A 21,486-nucleotide genomic window follows, 5' to 3' on the forward strand; every position below is an offset into this window, starting at 1 on the left:
TGCTCGTGATTAAAAGGACCAAAGTTTAAAATAATGCTCAGTAGCTGTAGCTCAACATTAGGAGTGTGCAGCAAAAACCTCAGTGTACAGTTTCAGCCATGATACAAAGATTTAAAGTAGTAATATTTGTCCTTCTGGTTTCATGTATCTGCAGGACATTAGGTAAGTTACCCACGAACTTCAAAATTGTTAAAACTTTTACATATGTTGTAACTAATGTCTGATTTTAAACAACCTTGTACTTCTGTCTTACTCAGAGTTAAATGAGAAGATCTTCATAATGGAGTTAACTCAGTGGTTCATTATAAAATTTTATGGAGTTTAGTATTTTGCTGTTTCTGCAAAAAAGCAGCAGCAGCTTGTGTATGTTTGTCTGTGTGTTTTGTGTGGGGGTATTCAGAGGTCAAAAGCTGACCTATAGAACCTAGCAAAACAAGCAGTCACAAAGCAGAAAATGTGAATCCCTGAATCCATTTTAAGATTCAATAATCTGTTCAGATTTAAACTTATCAATTGCTTGATTAAAATATAAGTTAAAATATTTCTATGCATCATTAAAAGCATTTTTTCTGGACAGGTCAGACATGTGAAGGAAACTGTGGAAAACAACTAGATTTTTGTTCATGTCACCCGACGTGTAAGTCTCTGAAGAACTGCTGTGCAGACTATAAACAGTACTGTGTGGAACTCTTTCCATATTCTGGGACCATTTTTGGTGGGACAGATTTTATTGTCCTTGAGGCATCCTTCAATAAGAGTTCCCAGATTATATGCAAGTAAGACTTTTACATTATGTTCCTAAACCTGTTGTGGTTATACCTTTAATTGATTAATTATGGTAAAGTGAAATATGTAATTGATAGACAGTCTTCTTCTAGGATCCTACCTGTGTCACAGTAATGTTATTCAGTTGAAGTGCTGTACAGATACTTGCTAATCGTTCTTTTATAATGGCAGGTTCAACAATAATACCAATACTGTGGGATATGTGGATGAAAACAGTAGAGGCCATTGCATCTCCCCACTGCTCTATGAGACAGGATGGGTCCCTCTGCACATCTCCTCAGATAATGGCACTACATTCAGCAGAGTTGGAGCCTGGCTCGCAGGTACTGTACCTGTCTACATATTCTCATGAGGATTACTTAAAAAAAAACCCTCTCAGAATTTAACAACATGTAGTTTTGATTTTTGGTGTTGAAACAACTTTAATGTATGATTTATTTTAAATGTGTTGCTGCAGTACATACTGGCAAGTTAGATTCTAAGTTCAAGGCAACTCTGGTCAACTCAACAAAATGGCAGTACTATGGCACGCCTAATGTTGGAGGAACTCTTGAGATGACTTGGAATACATCTTTGGTCAGAGCTGAGAGGGTCAATATAGAGCTCTGGGGATACAGAGAGACCGGTGAGTACAATTCTAATGTATATACACTTCATAGATCACATGACCTAGCTGGGGAAAACACTGAATATTTTTAAAATGCTCCTCTGTAGGAGAGCCCTATTCAGACTACTGGCAGGGTGAGTGGGAGTATCTCTACTCCCTGGCAAAGAATCAGCCCAATAATGGTTCCTTCAGCTTTTTGCCCAAACCAGCAGCGAACGGCTTCTCAAGTTGGGAGCTTGGCTCTGTACGCATCAGCCCCAGTACCTACCCTGATGGCACATGGTAGGTACCATCACTTTCTATATTTTATAGATGACTGCAATAAAGATTCATTTTTGCTATTCAATTTCACAAGATGTAAATTAGATTAGATTAGATTAGATAAATCCAAAGATCATTACATTTTAGTAGTAAAAAGCAGATTATGTAAGTCTGATATTTCAACAAAAACACAAACAATTAATGAACCTAAACAGTAGTTAACAGTTGTCTATATGTTTCATTTAGGAATGTACAAGCTGCATGGACTGAGGATCATGCTCTAGCCTGGCATCTGGAGGAGAAATTTAGGCAGAACTCAACAGCCTGGGCCCTGGAGAAATGTGTAGCATGGGACCAGCTGGAAAATCAGCTGCCCAACTTCCTCAATGAAATCATAGACTGCCCCTGCACCCTGGCTCAAGCCAGAGCAGACACTGGGAGGTTTCATGTAAGTGTGAAGAGTAGCTTCACAAAATCTAAAGAAAGCTTAAACATTAAGACAGAAATACATAGGATCAAAAAAGAAAATTAGAAAGGTTTTGTAATGATAAACTACCAGACACAGACTAATAACTGTTTGTTTACCCAGAGTGCTGGATCAACTTATCAGAAATCAATAATATGATTTAGATCTGGATTGGAAACGTTAGTTTTTGGGCTGAGCTGCGCACAGCGTGTAGCATTACCTTACAGGTTAAAGATAAAAGTATTACTTACTTACTTCTTGTATTTATGATGACATGTTTATGACTGCAGCCTGTTACTAATGCTCACAGCTTATCAGTTCAAAGTCAAAGAGGAGTCTCTGCTAATTATAGTATTTACAAGAACACGCACTCTGAACACATGTCAGCGTAGATATTATTACCTTTTAGGGTTAGATAAAATGTTAAAACTGCACGTTTTAGAGCCAGTGACGTGGTGTGCTACTGAGGACTGAGAGTGAAGCATTTGCTTATTAACTGCTGTCACACTGTGGACAAACAAACTGAATAACCAAGTGGCTTTGTTGTGTTAGAATTATGTCTCTGGACTGAGCTGCACCAGCTTTTCATAAACATGATCACAGAGAAACGTATGTTTGGCCGCCTGCTCACAGACACTGTATTTCTCTCCTCAGACTGATTATGGCTGTGACATAGAGAAAGGGAGTGTGTGCACCTACCACCCTGGGAGTGTTCACTGTGTGAGGGCAATACAAGCCAGGTGAGACCTTTACTGAGACTGTTAACCTGCCCGCACAGGTGGGTGACAACACCATAAAAAATTTAACAAGTGCTACTTTATTTTGTAAGTTTATATACTAGATTGTAATACCTGCCCCAATGATCAGTATGTCTGAATCTGTGACATTTAGCGGAGAGGGAAAAACCTCCAGTGCCCTCTAATACATAGATTATATATTAAAATGGAGACATGTGGCATCTCAGTCGCTAAGATCTTTTCAGGTCCTCTCCTAATTTATGTAGCATATGTTAAAAACATTTGCTCATGTCAAACAATTATTTTATTATTATTATTTATTTATTTATTTGTTTGTTTGTTGTTGAAGTGACCTTATGTTGATATACTTTATTTGCTTAAAATTAAGCTTTAGGTGACATAAAAAGCAAAAGGAAATGGCTATCTTTCAGTATGTTCTTCCTCATTCTGCACTTTGTAGCCATTTGGCTACTTTTTCTTTTACCTGTACTCTTATCTATAACCTCAATGACCTGCCCACTACTGGTCATTGCTACCTCATCCGTACAATAAGTTGTAGTAAATACCCTCCTTATCCTCCTTGTACTCACTTGCATAATTGCACGTAATCCTCTGAGTAAATGTATGGCACCTGGAACAGTAAAATGACACCATAAGTACTGATAAATGGAGCTACGGAGACAAATAAGCACCTGATCATTACTGTAAATTTATACTTAGAAATATTTATCTAAGTATCCTGAAACTAAAAGGAAAAATTATTGTTGGATCTGTCAACAGCCCTAAGTATGCAGCAGGACAACAGTGTTGTTACGACAGCACTGGTGCTCAGGTCCTGACGGCAGACTCAATCGGGGGCAGCACTCCAGACCGAGCACACGACTGGGGCTCGCCTCCTTACAAGAGACCTCCTCGGATCCCTGGGCAGTCCCACTGGGTCTATGACGTCCTGAGCTTCTACTATTGCTGCCTGTGGTCGGACAACTGCCACTACTACTTCAAACACCGGCCTTCCAGTGACTGCAGGCGTTACCAGTCGCCCAGCTCAGGTGAGTGAATCATTAACAGTCAGTGTGTTTTTGTCATTATTGTGAACTGTGAAGTTGTAAAGTTTTTTGTGTGCAATTCCAGCTGTGGTGTTTGGAGATCCCCACTTCATAACATTTGACGGTGTCAGCTACTCCTTCAACGGCAAAGGGGAGTACACTTTGGTGTCCTCAGAAATGAAACAGCTAACAATCCAAGGCAGAACTGAACCTGTGAATGGTGAGCTACTGAGTGTCTGTGTTCTCAACAATAATCACTACCACTAAATATTCTAACAAATGTTTCTACTGAACTGCTTCTCTCACTATTAGAAACCATAAAAGCCACGCAGTTATCAGCTGTGGCCATGAAAGAAGCATCCTCTGATGTTATTGAGGTGCGGCTTGTCAGTGGTCACAACGGCCTTGAGGTGCTGCAGAATCAAAAAACCCTCTCCTTTACTGAGCAGACCTGGATGGACTTGTATGGTGAGACCCTGATTCTCCTCACTGCTCATGATGATTCATTTGATCTTACTACTCCTGTTGAAATGTTGTAAAATGTATTCCCTTTGTTCATTTTATTTTACAGGAAGTATAAATGTTACATATGCTTTCAGGTCCTTTGAAGAAAGTTCTTGGTATAGGCTTGTTGTAATCTTAATTTTAACAAAACCTCTCTTGTAGGTGTGTTTGTATTTTCTCCTACCCCGACAAATGTGACCGTGATGTTCCCCTCTGGAGCTGGAGTGGAAGTGCGACTGAGAGGGGGAACCATGACAACCACTGTGCTGCTGCCAGAGGAGTTCACAGATTCTACTCTCGGACTGCTGGGAAAGATGAACGGTGACGCCACGGACGACCTTGTCCTCAGCAACGGCGAACTTGTGCAGAACCAGAGCAACCCAGAGGAGCTGTTCAGCTTCGGAGTGAGCTGTAAGGAATCAATGAAATCTCAGATTATTGGTCAAAATTCCTGTGATATTTTCATCTTTTTTTTTTATTTTCATCTGATAGTTTCTACTTAAATTCCTGCAATTTTGATTATTTATAGTAACTGTACATCTTTCTATTGTCTCACAGGGGCTGTATCCAACAAGTCTGCCTTGTTTACATATGATTCAGAATATCTTTTGGACACATATTACCATGCTCCCAGACATGACCACAGTTTTATTCCAATGTTTTCTGCCCCTGAGAGACCAGATGACCCATTAGGACAACAGGCATCTGAGATATGCACCGGAGAGGGATCTAAGTTCTGTAGGTGTGTGAAAAAAGCTTTCCCCCGACTTTCTCTTATTATAATAATGAATCAGCAATCAATCCAATCAAACAATTGTTCCAGTAATTTTCTGATCATTTCCTCTGTACTGTAGGTATGATATCCTGGTAGGTCGTAGTCCAAGCATGGGAAATGCTACCAAGCTGTCTTTCCAGAGTCACATTTCTCTTGTGGATGATCTAAAGCCAGGTAAGTAGAGAGGATGATAAGGTCTATGAAAATGACCAGTTTATTTAATTATATACAGCGTTAATTATATACAACGTGTATTTGGTTTCCAGTGTTAGTTATTGTTGTACTCTGCAGTGATATCCTGTGGCTGGCTTTCACCACCTAATAATGGGAGGAAGGAGGGGACCACGTATTTACAGGGAGCTAAGGTTCAGCTTTTCTGCGATGATGGCTTCACCCTGAAGGGATCAGCAGAGCGCGTATGCCAGGAGAACGGCCTGTGGTCTGGAGAGGAGACAACCTGCGTGGTTCCCAGTATGAATAAATGATGAAATCAGTCTTGCCCAGTGATTTTTATCTTCACAAATCACATGGGAGTGTCTGTGTTTGAGCATGCACGTTTACGTGTGAGTGTGTGTCTTTGTGGGCGTCATCTGATCCATCGAATCGGCTCTGAAGTGTCTGGAAAATTAAATCACTTTCATGACCTTTTCATCTTTGACGTTTCCACTCAGAATTACTTATAAGACTACTGACTCTAATAAAAATGCACACAACAAATTGGAAATACAAAGAATTTAGCAATGCAACAACTCTGTGGGTCAACTAATCACTGTGAAGACGGACTCCTTCCTTATCCACAATATAGGCCTGTCAAGCTTCAATCCTTAAGTGATTAAATGTGTAAGCCATCAGCCTGATGGGGGGGGTGTTCTTCTTCCAAATCTGAGCCGAGCCCTTAACGGCTCTAAATGGAAAGTCAAGGGATCACCAAAATTACAATTACAAATTACAATTCATCTGCTGGGGACAATGAATGTCTATACCAAATTTCATGGAAACGCATCCAGCAGTTAAAACATTTCACTAAAAACTACAAATGCGAACTTCATGATGGTGCTACAGAGAAAGAGAGAAAAATCAGGGGATCACCAAAATCAGTGGGATTCATCCTCGACATGGATACCAAATCTATCCAATAGTTTTTGAAATATTTCAAAATGGACCAAGGTGATGTCTGCCCAACCGAAAGACTGCTGCTAGCAAAATGACTGAATCAAACAGTCTGGCCTATATGTCATCAGTTTGATTCTGGCTCAGGACCTTTTTTTGCCTGTCCTCTCTCTTCCTGTCTAAACTATCTAGTTAAGGCAAAATAAATCAATTCAATAATCAAACCCACTAAATCTTAATTAATAGTTTGTATTCCACTGAGAACTTAATACATCTCTGTGATATTTCAGGTAATCTTGCAGGAATTGTGGCCGGTTCAGTCATTGGAGCTCTAGCACTGATTGTAATTATAACGACAATTGTCCTCGCCTCCAAAAAACAGAAAAGGTGCAGTACAGTATCTAAAATCTACACTCCTAACAAGAATTAATTAATTTAACTGAAATGGAAAAAGTTTAACAGATAGGCTGTGTGTTGTAGTTTTCTGCTATGACATGAAAGTAATTTTTTTCTCTTTCTTGTTCCTTTCTTTTTTTAATTTCAGAAAAGCTGCACGTTCAAAGGAAACAACGACAAGTGAGGCCCTCTAACCACAACTTTAGCTTCACTGTCACACTGTTCGTGTTCATGTCTTCACCTTCGGAAAAATGGACAACTTATCTTATCTCTAATCTTATTTTAAAATATATCATAATGTTGAGCAAAGGTCCCTGCACAGCTAAAGAGTAACTACACAATACATCTTCTATGGCAGAAAAGTATTGTCGGACTGACTTCTATGGTACCTGTGTTGCACTTTTGACCACACCTGTCATCACTGCACAGCACTCTGGGCTAAAAACTGCAGCTTTAGGTTTTTTGTAAAGTGAAAGCACTTTGTTGTTTGTTTTTTGTCTTCACAGTAGTCCTAATTCAATAACACAATACTGTAGGTCTGTTCAACACATTAACAATAATTGATAAAACATCTGTCAAACATGGAGCGACATTCTACCTGCAGCTGTTTGAACACTCCATTATTAAGTCAAAGTATCAAGTTAGAGCTTTGTGTGCTTGAGCTACTGAAGAAAAAGGAAATCTTGGGTCAGCTCTTCAGATCACATGTGTATTTCCAGAAATTAACTGACCTCTGTATTGTGTATGTATTCTTTCTGTATTGTCTTCAAGTGCTGATGAATATTATTGTTAAACAGTTTATTATTTTCAAATTTGTTGAACAATAAAGTTCTTCTAATACAGTGATATTCTGTGTCATATCAGGAGTAGTGGAGTAATAAGCAAAGACATGGAAATACTCCAATTTTTCTTCTTAAACACATAACTTGAGTAAAGGGTTAGATACCAAAACTGTGTCTGACCAGTCTTTAGCCTCACTACTGCAATGTGTATGGATGTCTGTTTGTACTTATCTCACTAACTGTAATACTAACAATAAAAATAGAATAAACATGACTGTTCACTTGTATGGAAGCCAAGCAAGCACAGAGTGCTCAGTTCACCATCACAGGGCCCTAACACATAAAGAACATGTTGCATAGCTGCTACACTGACATGACTATCAGACTTAATAGAGTTAATAAACAGCCGACTTTCCGCTCCACCGGTGACCCTGTGCACCTCTTTATTACCTTCAAAATGCACAGACATAACAGACAGTTGCATTTAATAACAGCAGTAGTAGTGGGGTGACTCAACTAATGACCTCACTGTCCTCACATTTATGTGAATGATGAATTCTTCATAAAAACTAAATTTAAAACCATAAAGATTTGTCACATCTACTCTGTGCTAATAATGGCTTTTATGGTCTTCCTAATAGGCCATTTATCAGCTATCAAAGCATTGTAGAACAAAATGTTATCAGCTAACAAATACAAGGTGAGCCAGGTGATTTATGTGGGCTGATTAGGCCTGTTGACAGCTGCTGTTACCTGCTCCTGGTGATGGTATAACTGAGGAGTTTGTAGAATGCAATGTATATAATTCTATGGTTTCTTTTGGTTGCAAACCATAGTCTAATTTCCTGTCAATGGTAACATTATGTATATGCTTACCTCAACTATAGCTACTTGGTGGCACTGTGTGTCTATCATTGTATTGCTCAATATTTATCTGGTTAATACTTTTGACTAATGCTTTGGATGAGTGCTGATGAAAAGGCTACAAATATTGCGTCATTAATAAATATCATTCCTCTCAGATGGCGAATTGCTTATTGATTTATTCATCTAAAGCTCTGTTCATTATTTGTACAACATAACACTCATGAGGATGCAGCTCTACATGTAAAATTCCTCACCATCACTCCACTGCGTCAGTCTTACACTCCATCACTTTGTCCTGGATGTAAACACGTCCTCGTTCTTATAATATAGAATTATTTGCCCTGGATACCCATCACACAATGATGTTTATTTGGTCTTGAGTTTTCTCCTCAATCCTGGCTTTAGAAACTGGGAGTTGTTGTTTACTGTGTGACTCTGAATGTACGTGCTGTTCCCTCACATAACACAAGGCTGTGATTTCTATGGACAAAGAGCACCAGTATGTGACAAGACTGCAGAGGCCCCTGCTGAATAAACTGTCCGCTTGCTGCTTCCAGAGTCATTCACCAACAACTTGCCACAGACACTCCAGAGATATAAATACAAATAATTAGCATTATCCACTTCAGGTTCCAGGGCAACGGGGGAGTAACATCCCAGCTCAGGACATACCAAGACGCTCTCATCCCTTAGATCATGCTTACTGCTGGACAAGTGTTAAAATGAATCAGCTGAGTATATAAAGTGTGTGAGTGGAGCACTACCAATGCCAATTCAGCCTTTTCCTCAAAGAATAAAAGATACAGCTGCCCTATTGTTTAGCGTCCAGGTCATCAGACTTGTTTGTCAGGGTGGAGCTATAAACTTTGCAGTTTCAACATCGCTTTCCCTCATTCTAGAGCTTATTTTCTAGGATATGGGTGAGCCAGATAAAATATTATCTCGTCCCATTTTCCGCAGAGATGTCAGCTGGGATCCCTTTCCCAAACTGGACGGAGCCTCGCCGAATCTTCGCGCAGGATTTTGGCCTCCCTCCCTTTCTGGAACCTGGTGATCTGGACTGGATAGACTGGGCGAAGAAGAGACTGGCATCTTTCTCCTGGCCTGGGTACACACAGACTCCCCTCCTGCCTCCACTCAGCAGTCAGCACCCTGCGGCGTTGAACCAAAAGGATCTGAGACAACTAACAAGTGGAGTGTCAGAGATCCGAACGGGGCAGGACAGCTGGAAGATTAACCTGGATGTCAATCACTTCTCGCCAGAGGAGATTACAATCACAACCAAGGAGGGCTACCTGCAAATATCAGGTACTGCATGTGCTACTTATGAGTTGAAAACTAAGTAAAAGGAAGTTGTGAATGAAATGCTATATAATTTGGTATTTTTACACTGTGTTTTTATAACTATGTCTGTTTTTCATTTCAAGGAAATCATGAGGAGAGGCAAGATGTGCATGGATTGGTTTCAAGATGCTTCACACGGAAATATAAGTAGGTTATCTCTCATTTTGAGCTATTAATCTATACAGTTTGACATTAAGAAAACAAATACTGAACATTTCATGAGGTCATAAGAGGTCACACATCATGATAAGGTATCCTGCAGCAACAGATGCCATATTAGGTCTGCCAAGAGAAATAAACACACAGAGGTAACAAAGAAAAGTTTGTGTAGCTACATACAATGACTGCACTTTGCTTGAGTTTCTGCGTTGGTTGCTGAGACATTTCTTCATCATTTGTTAAAGGTTACCGCACGGGGTGGACTTGCAGCACATCAGTTCATCATTGTCTGGTGATGGAGTCCTGTCCGTAGAGGCTCCCGTTCCTGGGACAACCATCAGCGACCCGGCCAATGAGCTCGTCATACCTGTTCAGATCAGACAGAAGCAGGATGTTGAAAAGTGAAACCAGAAAGCAGAACCAGTAGCAGCTGTAGCAACCTTATAGCACTGACAAAAAAAAGAAGAAAAAACTGTTTGCTACAGCTTACTAAATGTGATTTACGATAACAGAAAGATAACTTTCCTGTCATGAGATACTGTCTGCTACTGTAATGCATTATCATCACTACAGTACCATATAACAGTAACTTTCATTTTTAAAATCAAATGCAAACTCATCAAAGTAAAAGAGAACTGACTTTGGAAATGAGAAATAATTTTTGCATGGTGTGGCATTTCAAAAAGAACATAGTTAGTAGTTTTTAATACACTTGTCATCATTTCCTCTGTATAACAGGGCAGTATAGCCAAGTAGAGAATTAATTGGGATGAGTATAATTTTGCTTTTGAGGAGGAGAAACACTGGGAAAGCTGCAGTATGGATTCATTTTGTGTGTTTGTACTGAAAGTTGTACTCTGATATCTTAAATAACCTCCAATAGCCTCATGAAGCTGTGCTTGTGCCATATAATCAATAAATATATTAAACAACTCCTGCCATAAAATAAAAAGAATGTAATTTTCTCATTTCATTGATGATGCACTTATTAGGAGATTATCAGATTAGAACAAACCAGTTTAATCTGTATTATTTGTTCTTCCATTGTTCATCTAATTCTAAAGGCAAAATGTCAAATGGTCTCCTGAATGTGGGCACAGAAATCCTGTTTACTGCATTAGTCAACCATGTATGAGGTGGTTTTGTCCATAGTATTTATGTTCAAGTTTATTTATTCATATAGCCAATAGTTTATCATCAATAATTTATCTCAATGACCACAAAATCAGCCCATGTTGATCTTACTAATCAGCTGTTAGAGATTTGTGTTCAGTGTTATTTGTCATGAAGTTATTTGGCAAGAATGAGTCCACACTTCCATGTATATAATCAGCATCATCTCTGCAAATGCAGTAGAGGTTGAAGGGGTCAAGAGTGAAAGTCAGGTGCTGGCATCATCTGATGAAGGCCGGAACATTCAAAAGTAAACAGTGACATCTAGTGTTTGAGTAGAATATTTATGGTAATGAATATGAGTTACTCTATCTGTCCTGTATGACATCACATGGATTATTGTGATAGTGGAAATAAATAAATAAAAATACAGAGGAGCTGGAGAGTAGAACTCCTCTACAAGCAGGAAACCTAACCATGATATAACCATATCTGGCCAATACCTTCAATTTGACAGTGTAGACATAATTTACAGATGGTTTCAACAATGCTACCACACTGATTCTTCACAGTAATAGTTTCCTGCTCTTGTTTTGGTTCATGAACAAAACTTTTATTCTTTCACTAATTCTTCTCTTTGTTCTTCCTGACCAGCACAGTGCAATCTTCTTCCTAATTAATGTCGTGTCAGTTTAAATAAAGAGCTTATTGTAAAATCACCATAGACAATAGGTTTGTCAGACCATTAACGTACATTAACACATTCAATAGTAGCTCTGTGCAACTCAGTGAGTCGAGGATCTCTCTGCTGCAGCCCCATCACTGACGTACACGTACAGAGGCTTCAAAAGGCCCGCCATCCTTCCTCCATCCATCACCAACCTCACAGTCACCAGCAAGGATTAAAGCATGTACACTACACATTCCATGACTGGACCTTTCAGGCATCAAACCCAAGAAATGTGCTCAGGAATAAAAGACCCCAACAACACTTCAAGACAAGTTCCACCTTAAACAAATAGTGGACCCCTTAAGAAAACAATTCACAGGTGGTTGTGGTTGCTGGGTTGTTAGGGCATTTTGAGGTAGCTGCTATAGCTGGTTGATAGGGTGTTCAGCAGGGTTGATAGGGTTATACTAGGTGGTTGTGGTTGCTAAGGTGTTCCTCATAGTTTCTAGGTGGTTGTTAGGTTCTGTAGGGTGGTTGCTGTGGTAATTCTGCGTGATAGCTGGGACTATTGTATGGTTGCTAGGGTGTACTTGTGTTTGCAGTTGTCACAGAAGCACTATTAATAACGCTGGTAGTGGCAGCAGTAGTAGTGGCGATGACAGTATGAATTTGACACAATGTGATGTATTCAGCACCATGGAGAGAAACTCTGAGACCGTATTTAAAAGTCTGTCTCTGTCGCCCTCCACTGGTCACATGAAGCAACGATGGGAACAATAACAGGTAAAAATACTCAGGTTTATGCTCACGTCTCACACCATAACAAAATACAGATAATGTTCATAGTCCACAGGAGATGTTTTTTTTAAATCTGAGTTTTATGATGATATGGATCTAATTTTCCAATTTCTCACTTGAGAAAAGGAATTTTGAAAAAAGAAAAAAAACCACCATCTTTCTCAAAAACTATGATAGGCATCATAAAGCTGCTCCGTTTGTATAATGTATGATGTCGTTGTGGGGTTTCAAAAAGGAGGGGATTTAGTGGAAAGAAATAGTAGCAATAATGATGATGTCATTTGTACAGATTTTTACAAATACTGATTTACATGTGTGGTAACTACATAAAGTGGACGTTGTTCTTTTCATATGAGATCATGCCATTATTAATATTTGTGATTTAAAACATACATTTTGTGATAGAGTGAGATGTTAAATAACTTTAGGCTTGCTGAGACGTGCCTGTAGTATTGCGGTGTCTCTTTAAAGGAAGGGGGAGTGTAGAAGAGGGACAGAGGAAAGAGATGAATAGAAGGCACCAGAACCACCTACCATGACCAAGTGCGCTGTAAATGTAGGACAGAAATTCGAGTGGAATACAAACGGATCATCAAGCGACATATTCGAGGAAAAACCATGTTTGGATGTGCCTTATCTGATTCAAATATTTTTAAATATGGTACCACATGCGATCATGGGAACACAGGAAAAGTACATTTCCTCCCAAACATTTCTTGCATTTTGAGACGGAAAAGAAGAGTGGCAGTAAAATACATCCCTGTGCTATCTCTCTCCGATTACCAATGGTAGGCATTGCATAATTCACCCTTATCCACCGGAGCCGTTTGGTTCCTCCTCTTTGGGAAGAGGGGGACGCCAGAAAAAAAACCGACTACATCCAGTAGCTGCCTTTTCGGTGGTGCCTGCAATTGTTTGGCAATGCCCTTTTCTCTCTTAGGAAGGACTTGCAGACAGTAGCGGGGGAACAAGCAGGGGAAGGATGCATTTAACGCTGGATGTGTGCTGCATTCAGGGAGATTCGGCAGTAATAGCAGCTCTAGCAGAAACGGCGAGTGCGGAGGGCCTGGGAAGCACCCAGCCCCACTATCTCCTCCTTTTCCTCCCCCCCTGCAGGACCATGCTTGCGTGAGGGATGAGGCTGTGCACAGGGACACCAGGCCAGAGCTGCGGCCTACATCTCACAAGAGCCGGTCTCTCGACTGCAAGATCTGTGAACACATTGCCACCATCAAATCAGCATCTTTGGTACGCAGCTCCCTCTTTCCAGCGTTTGCAATAAAAACGAAAAAAAGGGGGGGAGGGATACGTGTGTGAGTGTGTGTGTGCGCGTGCGCGTGTGTGTTAGTGTATGTGTGCGTGTGTGCAGGGGGCTGAGGAGGGGAGGGAAGGGGTGTCTGTGTTCTCAGCTGTACATCTGTAGTCATGGCAACCAGATCCTGTTAATGGATGTCATTTTTTCCATCCTCAGCTTCCCTCTCTGCTTCTGCCTTTTATGTGTGTGCATTGCATTTATATGTATTCCATGTAAATCTCTTCCTTCTGTCTGTTCCCAATGAGATTTGGTTTTATGTCATAGATTGTAAAAGGTGCATTTCCACATTTTCTCTCAGTGGTCATCTTGGATTGTTGCCTCACAGACTGGTCTTGATCCTAATCTTGACATCATATAGATATCACTAGCTTACTGGAAAGGACACTGGAGTGATTGATTAATTAATTTATGCTGCTTGATATTATCATGAGTTGTTCTATAAATGGTATTAAATGGCAGAGCCTCTTCATACTGATTACACTGAGACTTCTGTAGCACTCATGAACCCTTGTTAAATTCTTAGGCTATTGTGGATGTGTAGTAATCTGCAGACTGATTGCTTTTCTTTGAGAAAATTGTTCTTTGCCACTGTGCTGCATGTGGTCTGTTTTTAGGCCACAGCCTCTGACTTACCAGCTGGCTCTCTCCTGTTTTTTTCCCCCATCTCCATCACGACAGTTGTTTCTCTCTGCCTGCTCTGTGTCTTTTACTTCCTGCCTCCTGTGTTCCTCTGTCTAGGTCATCAGGTAGATCCAGGAGCATGAGCAGGACTTTGAGCTGCGGGAGCAGATGTCTGGGTATAAGCGCATGCGGCGGCAGCACCAGAAGCAGCTGATCGCCCTGGAGAACAGGCTAAAGGCCGAGATGGATGAGCATAGGCTCCGGCTGCAGAAGGAATTAGAGACACATGCGAACAACACTTACATAGAGCTGGAAAGACTGGCCAAACGCCACGCTGCTCAAACAGATAAAGAGGTAAAGCAGGTGTTACTGATGAATGAAGTGGAAACTACAGAGTGATTTCATTCACTTTAAGTCAAAGAGTCAGTTGTACAGGGAGTTTTGGGTGATAATTTGAATATTGTTACATCTTCTCACAGATGAAGTCAGCTGCAGCAGAAGAGAGGAGGATCCAGCAACAGATTGTTGCTCAGCAAAAGAAAGAGCTGACTACTTTCTTAGAAAACCAGAAAAAGGAGTACAGGCTTTGCAAAGACAAGATCAAAGAAGTAAATTTCATGAACAGACATAATACAGAGTTTATGTGCTTCTGTTGTCTTCAGATCATACAAACTCACTTGTTCTGTTGTGTTTGTTTCATGTGTGAAGGAGATGAATGAAGACCCTTGTACACCCAAGGAGGAGAAGCAGGAGCGTCTGTCCAGGCACAAAGAAACAATGCAGCGCTCTCAGGCTGAGGAGGAAGCTCATCTGTTGGCCCAGCAGAGGCTGGTCTACGACCGGAGCTGCAGGGCCCTGAAACGCCGGAGTCTGGTTAGGAGGCATGAGTTTGAACAGGAGCAACTGAGAGAGGTAGTGACACTTTACAACATTATATAACATCATGTGTAGTTGTCAGACTATAGAAAACCAGTGGAACCAATGAGGTGGTCTAGAAGGATATCATAAGCAACTATCTGCGTAATATAGTGCTCACACAAAGCAAAACAAGTACTAAGATTTCTCCACAAAGTAAATGATCCATGTTTAGAATATTGTGGAAAGCAGAGTTTGTGTATATTGGCATTAAAAATATAATTTTGTCAAACTTTTTGTCCCAGGAGCTGAACAAGAAGAGGACCCAGAAGGAGATGGAACATGCCCTGATGATCCGGCAGGACGAGTCTACCCAGGACCTGGAGCGCAGGCAGCTGCAGATGCTGCAGAGGCTGCGTGTTGAACTCATGCGGCTGCAGCACCAGACAGAGCTCGAAAACCAGGAGGAGTACAACGGCCGGCGGCAGAGAGAACTACACAGGAAACACACTCTGGAGCAGCGGCAGCAGCCCAGAAACCTCAAGGTGGTTGGAGCGTTTTCTTTGCCACTGTACTGCATGCTGTTATTTAGCGAGTTGATATCCAACAACTAACTTTCAAGAAAAGTTTGCTGGTAAAAGGAATGGGACAGTATTCACAATAAAAAGATTGTATCTTGGATTTAAAATACTGCACTTCTGACATTTGGTAAACTGAGTATGTACCTTGTATTCATATTCTACATTTCCAAATAGAAAAGTGTAGAAAAACATCAACCATGTTGCCATGAGAACTGCTTCTTCCAAAACATTGCTGCAATAACTTTCACAAATTTGAATATTTCCACTCTCTTTGTCCATTAATTGACAGTATCTTTGAGTTTGAGCTACAGTACAGAGGAGAAATGAAAGCTTACTTATGCAAACTAAAACGTTCAAGGGCACTGCAAACAAACAGACTCATTAATGAATTAATTATTAATACAACTTTATCCAAATTATTTACTCCATATTAAAGGGTTGCTTGAGTACAAAGTGAAATTAAATACATAAAAGTTGCCTTGATAAATGTGGTTTATGCCATATTTGGACGACTTCTGTTTAACCCTGTTTTACCATCTGAATTTAACCCTCTGCAGACGCTGGAGATGCAGATCAAGAAACAGTTCCAGGATACTTGCAAGGTGCAGAACAAGCAGTACAAAGCTCTTAGAAACCATCAGCTGGAGGTGTCCCCCAAAGGTGACCATAAGACCATCCTGAAGAGCCTGAAAGAGGAGCAGACACGCAAGCTGGCCGTACTGGCTGAGCAGTACGAGCAGAGCATCAATGAGATGATGGCCTCACAAGCGGTATGAGCATCCTGAAGCATCTTGTCATGAGGAGCAAAAGTGGAACTCATTCATCATTTGTATGTTCTATACTTATTTGTGCACACCTAAGTCCTTCACATCAGCCTAATGGTAACAGTGACCACTATATGTAACTTCATCATGCATTTGAAAATGTAAAATTCTGCTTAAAGCTAAAGTTTTGCCCTGTAGTTCGATAAGCAAGGCTCAACCCAGGCTAATGTTGCCAATGTGTTTGTGACTACCTTGGGTCTCTAGATGAGATTAGAAGCAGAGCAGGAAACCGAGTGCCAAGCTCTGAAGCAGCAGCTGAAGCAAGAGATGGAGCTCCTGGACGCCTACCAGAGAAAAACCAAGTCACAGATGGAGACCCAACATGAGCGAGAGCAGCAGAAACTTGAGCAGAAGGTCTCCATACGCAGAGCGCACCTTGAACAGAAGGTAGGTTTAAGATGAAAGCCATTCTAAAATACTTGAAGTAAATGCAGCATAATACCAAACTATAGAAAATTATCTCAGCATAGGTTGGCAGATAGATAAATGTGTAAAAGGAGATCTACTATATGGTGGTATTTTCAGCAGACTGAACAATTTAGTGCCTCATTAGAGACCCCTAGAGACTGTAATATTCATTACAACTGCAAATACAAAAGTACTGTGGGGAATGAACAAACAACTTACAACAATTTTACTACTCTTTAACCCTACCAGTAGTTTAGCTAAAATGTACATTTTGCCACATAAAATCTCAGGTTCAGTTACTTCTGACTTGGACATGTGTTCCAATGATTTGGTAGAGTTTGCAGTTGGGAAGGCAATGATGGGTTTCACCACCTCCTAGTGGTTGGTTGGGATATATTAGTTGGGAATTGCCCTACTGATGAAGCTCATTGCTCGCAGGTGTGCATAAACAGTAAACGTGGCAGTGTCAGTCAGTCTTTTGTTGGTACACCTCTTTTTCTATTGTATAAATATGTATGGTCTCTAGAGGATGAAACCTAATGTCTTTGGTGATCCTCTGACTTTTTATCTAGCGCCATGTGGTGAGTAAAATGTCTCGACAACTACTGGATGGATTGCTTTGAAATTTAAGATCACACATTTAGGGACTAACAATTACTTTTTGTTATTGATTAATGTGTCAATTATTTCGTCAATTAATTTATTCATTGTTTGAGATAAAAAATGTGTGAAAATGGTCAAAACAAAAGCTCGTGCAGAGATCATCAAATTTCTTGTTTCATCTGATCAACACTCCATAATTAAAATAGTTGCAGAATAATTTTATGTAGATTGATAAATTGCTTTAGATGTGGGGCCAAAGGTCAGGAGAGCCTTCACTGACAGTAAAATTAATCCTTTAGGAGCCATGAATATCCATATTAAATATCATGGCAACCTGGCAAGTAGCTTGCATGATTTCTTACTATGAAAGTGTTAGTTACTGAAGTTACTGACTAGCAGGGCAAAACACAAGCTCAAATTTAGAGTGCAACAAAATGATTACAATCATGTTTTTTTGACTGCAGATTGAAGAGGAACTGGCGGCACTTCAGAAGGAGCGCACCGAAAGGATCAAGCACTTGTTGGAACGTCAGGACAGAGAAATTAACAGTTTTGACACAGAAAGTAGAAGTCTCGGCTTTGGAAGCCTGGGATCTCTGGACTTCCCCAAAGAAGACAACAGATGAAAGTGGACTTATCTTTAGAGGACAACATATCCGTGCCCTTTTCATGTCCACTCGACCGTTTGTCACATCCATGGTGACAAAGCTGGATAACTTTCTCTATTGCTTTTCTTCTCTCTTAGATATTGCATCTTTGAATCGAGGTGTTACGTGCAATGAGAACTTCTTTTGTGAAACTTGAAGGGGGAAAGTAAAACAAAAGAATCTACAACATGTCAATAAAAATCAAACCTAGTCAGTGTAACTCAAAACTTATGTGTTAAAAATAACAGACTCTTTCCTCCATGCCATTTCCTCCTTTTGGTATGAAATGAATAAATCAGGAAATTTTAGTAAAATGGGCACTTTGATATGTTTAAGTAGAAACCCATCATGTTCATATGATGCTTAATGTGTGTTACATGGAGGGACATTGTGGAATGTGAGCTGCGGACTCCCCCGTGGTGTTAAGCTGCTTTGTCTTTTTTTTTTTTTTTTTTTTTTTAAGTTTTATTTCATTTTGTTCTACTTGTTTTATTTTATGCTCTGAATGTGAATATTACTGTATGGGGTCACTGGAAAACGTCAGAGTTTATTTTTCTTTGGTCATACTTCCATATTGTGCTTATGCATACAGTATACTGTGGTCCCTCACTTTTCTAGGCAACAGTTCTTACCTTTTCTTTTATTTGACATGTAGGATCAATTGGCATTAGCTTGATCAACCCATTTATCTTATCACAACTCAAGATCCCACTTGGTAAAACTGCTTATTATTGCATGCACTTTAAGGACAAATTCAGGTTGTGAAGTGACGCATGAATCTGTCAGAGATTTTAGCTGTTTGTAAATAAAAGTGGTCATAGCATTTTTTAATTTTTTTTTTTTTCATTTTTGTTTTAAGCCTATGGATACTGGACATAAGCGCCATATTTGATATGATAATTTCACAAATGCCTTTATTTAAGTTGTGCCTGAAGCAGATTTTAGTTACGTGTTTGTTATATCTATATTTTATTTACTGAGGCCGGCACCATTTTGTTTTGGTTTCATCTAAACTTGTGAATCATTTAATGTTCACTAATCAAAGTTCTTGTAAAGGAAAATGGTGAGAATTGTGCTGTATAACTTTTGATATGAATATTTGTACATGAGAATATAGCTAGAACATACAGAGACACTGGTCTATTACTGATAACAGAGCTTAACGATAAAGATTTTGCTTCATTTTTGTTTTATAATATAGAGATATGGTCATACAATAGCTCAATATATTGCTAAGTCAAATCACTAGACTCTCAGATTGTATAAATGCTGGTGAATGGAACCACAGACTTCTTATAATATCATTCCGATGATCTTTTATGAATCAACGGTTACTACTAAAACAAACACAACAACATGTGGGTCCAGGTTGCATTTGAGTAATTAGTGTCTAATGATCAGATTTACGTATTTTTTGCCATGTTCATTATGGTCATTGAACAGGTTGCACAATGTTTCCATTTATACTGAATGGAAAGATAATTGTTTGGTGCTTAATTTCTAATACCACCTTTAGCCTTGTAGTTTTTTGTCTTGGAGAGACGATTGATTTTTACAAAATGTAAACATGAAGCATTTTGAAAACCCCCTCTGAGTCAAAACACTACTAAGTTTTTCAGACACTCATGACATATTTAGAGTACCCCATGCAGTGAAACCCTCTAAAAATGAAGTATATGTATGAAAAAATAAATACTATTTTATCACGGGTCAGTTTTTTTAAACATTGTTTAATGTGGTGGTCTTGAATGCAACCCTGTTATGTTTGACAGGTATTACATCGCCTGTTTTTTTCTTTTCATTTCAGAGCCACAACTTGTATTAATGTTCAATCATATTCCTCACAGGGCTGAAAAGGTGGAAGATGTCCCCTGAAATTAACAAAGTATTTTAAACAGAGGAATACAATGACATTCAAATATAGTTTCTGATGGCAATAGAATTAAATGCTCTTATTTTACACCTAGAAACCTAAATTCTGAATTTGTTATGTTTGACCAGAGTGTGCTCTGAAGTTCAATGACTCCTTTCGATTTTTCAGCCTTTTACATTTTCACAAACTTTCTGAAATTTGATGAAAAATGTTTCTCATATGCAGTAAGGCCTTTTGACTGGTCACATATAACTGAAGCCTTTGTGGACAAACGGTTCCATGAAAAAAGTGCTATTGGGGTACTTGAATAAGGTTTGCCTGAGGGCTTCAGAACAGCTATGAACCTTACAATTTGTGTGAATTTTAAGTTACTAGAAAGATGTATTTAGTTAGAATAAAGGGGACTTTCCTAAACAACCTTATTCACCATTTCCTGTGCAGTTTAAAGACAAAATAAAAGAGATTCTGTTGAAAAAAAAAGGAGTTTCAGTCAACATCCTGCATCTTATGACAGTGCGTTTCTTATTGTATGTGGTTGAATTTCCCTGTAATGCTTTGTTATGTGGTCTAGGGCTTCTCACTTTTACTTTTCTCGGTGCAACGTGACCGCATATGACCTATATTGTATCAAATGCTGTTTGTTTGTAATTTACTGTAGATCTACAGATACACATGTAGGTCAAAGATAACTCATGAAAACCTGAACTTTGAAAATGGGAACAGGAGGTGAGAGGGAAGTTAAACTGCAGAGCGTTCATACCTTCTTACATTTCAGTGTAAACTTGCTTGATTTAGGTGTTGATTGGTGTTTCTTTTTTTGTCTTTACTGTATATGCTGGCAGGAATCTGCCTGTAGTTTCCTTGAACTGTCAACGTTTGTGGCACCATCTGCAGCAGTTGCCCGCCTCACCACAACCCCTCTGTTATCCCCTGGGGCAACTGGAAAGCCCCGAGGATAGCAGAGGAGCGGTTAGCCTTTACCTGAAGTAGTGCTGACAGGGTTGTGGTGTGTCGAGTTCCCCCTGTCTTTTCTCAAGTAGTCAGTGGTTTGATAACAGCACCTAGTGTGGATGCTTGAGACCTGACTACAACAACAACAACAAAAAGAAAACTGGGAGATCATGTCAGCTCTTAGGGCAAAGATAACCTTTCTCTCACACATAGCAATGTTTTTCTGTCCTGCAGTCTGACCTCTGATCCACCCCGTGATGTGGACGGCTGACTAAACACATCACAGGGTGTCTCCAAGCAGAAGTGACCACCATTCATAGAAGAAGTCAGTGATGGTGGTGACGAAGATGAGATTAGACAACACACGAAAAAACCCAGTTTGTGTTA

The 21,486-nt window shown here is 39.7% G+C and overlaps 3 protein-coding genes across 3 annotated transcripts; all 3 read left to right on the forward strand.

Moving 5' to 3' along the window:
- The first annotated feature begins 30 nt into the window (after positions 1–30).
- Positions 31–7,744, forward strand: LOC108879890 (sushi domain containing 2). Its single transcript, XM_018671331.2, has 16 exons — positions 31–162; positions 578–776; positions 958–1,109; positions 1,244–1,411; positions 1,501–1,675; positions 1,901–2,102; positions 2,775–2,860; positions 3,638–3,906; positions 3,989–4,123; positions 4,216–4,371; positions 4,570–4,818; positions 4,966–5,149; positions 5,262–5,356; positions 5,474–5,653; positions 6,583–6,679; positions 6,837–7,744. Exons 1-16 carry the CDS (start codon positions 99–101, stop codon positions 6,880–6,882), a joined length of 2,457 nt encoding a protein of 818 aa, XP_018526847.1. The 5' UTR covers positions 31–98; the 3' UTR covers positions 6,883–7,744.
- A 1,228-nt stretch (positions 7,745–8,972) lies between these two features.
- LOC108879898 (heat shock protein beta-1-like) lies at positions 8,973–10,773 on the forward strand. The gene is given in 4 exon segments (XM_018671345.2): positions 8,973–9,313; positions 9,315–9,645; positions 9,765–9,828; positions 10,086–10,773. Coding segments are annotated over 4 exon segments (615 nt in total). The 5' UTR covers positions 8,973–9,253; the 3' UTR covers positions 10,246–10,773.
- Positions 10,774–12,901: 2,128 nt separating this feature from the next.
- On the forward strand, positions 12,902–19,992 carry taok3b (TAO kinase 3b). Its single transcript, XM_018671330.2, has 8 exons — positions 12,902–13,669; positions 14,475–14,711; positions 14,837–14,965; positions 15,066–15,269; positions 15,518–15,757; positions 16,351–16,563; positions 16,822–17,004; positions 18,093–19,992. Exons 2-8 carry the CDS (start codon positions 14,526–14,528, stop codon positions 18,252–18,254), a joined length of 1,317 nt encoding a protein of 438 aa, XP_018526846.1. The 5' UTR covers positions 12,902–13,669; positions 14,475–14,525; the 3' UTR covers positions 18,255–19,992.
- The last annotated feature ends 1,494 nt before the right edge of the window (positions 19,993–21,486 follow it).

The sequence above is a fragment of the Lates calcarifer genome, linkage group LG9, assembly GCF_001640805.2.
Source record: "Lates calcarifer isolate ASB-BC8 linkage group LG9, TLL_Latcal_v3, whole genome shotgun sequence".
In the NCBI taxonomy this organism is placed as follows: domain Eukaryota; kingdom Metazoa; phylum Chordata; class Actinopteri; family Centropomidae; genus Lates; species Lates calcarifer.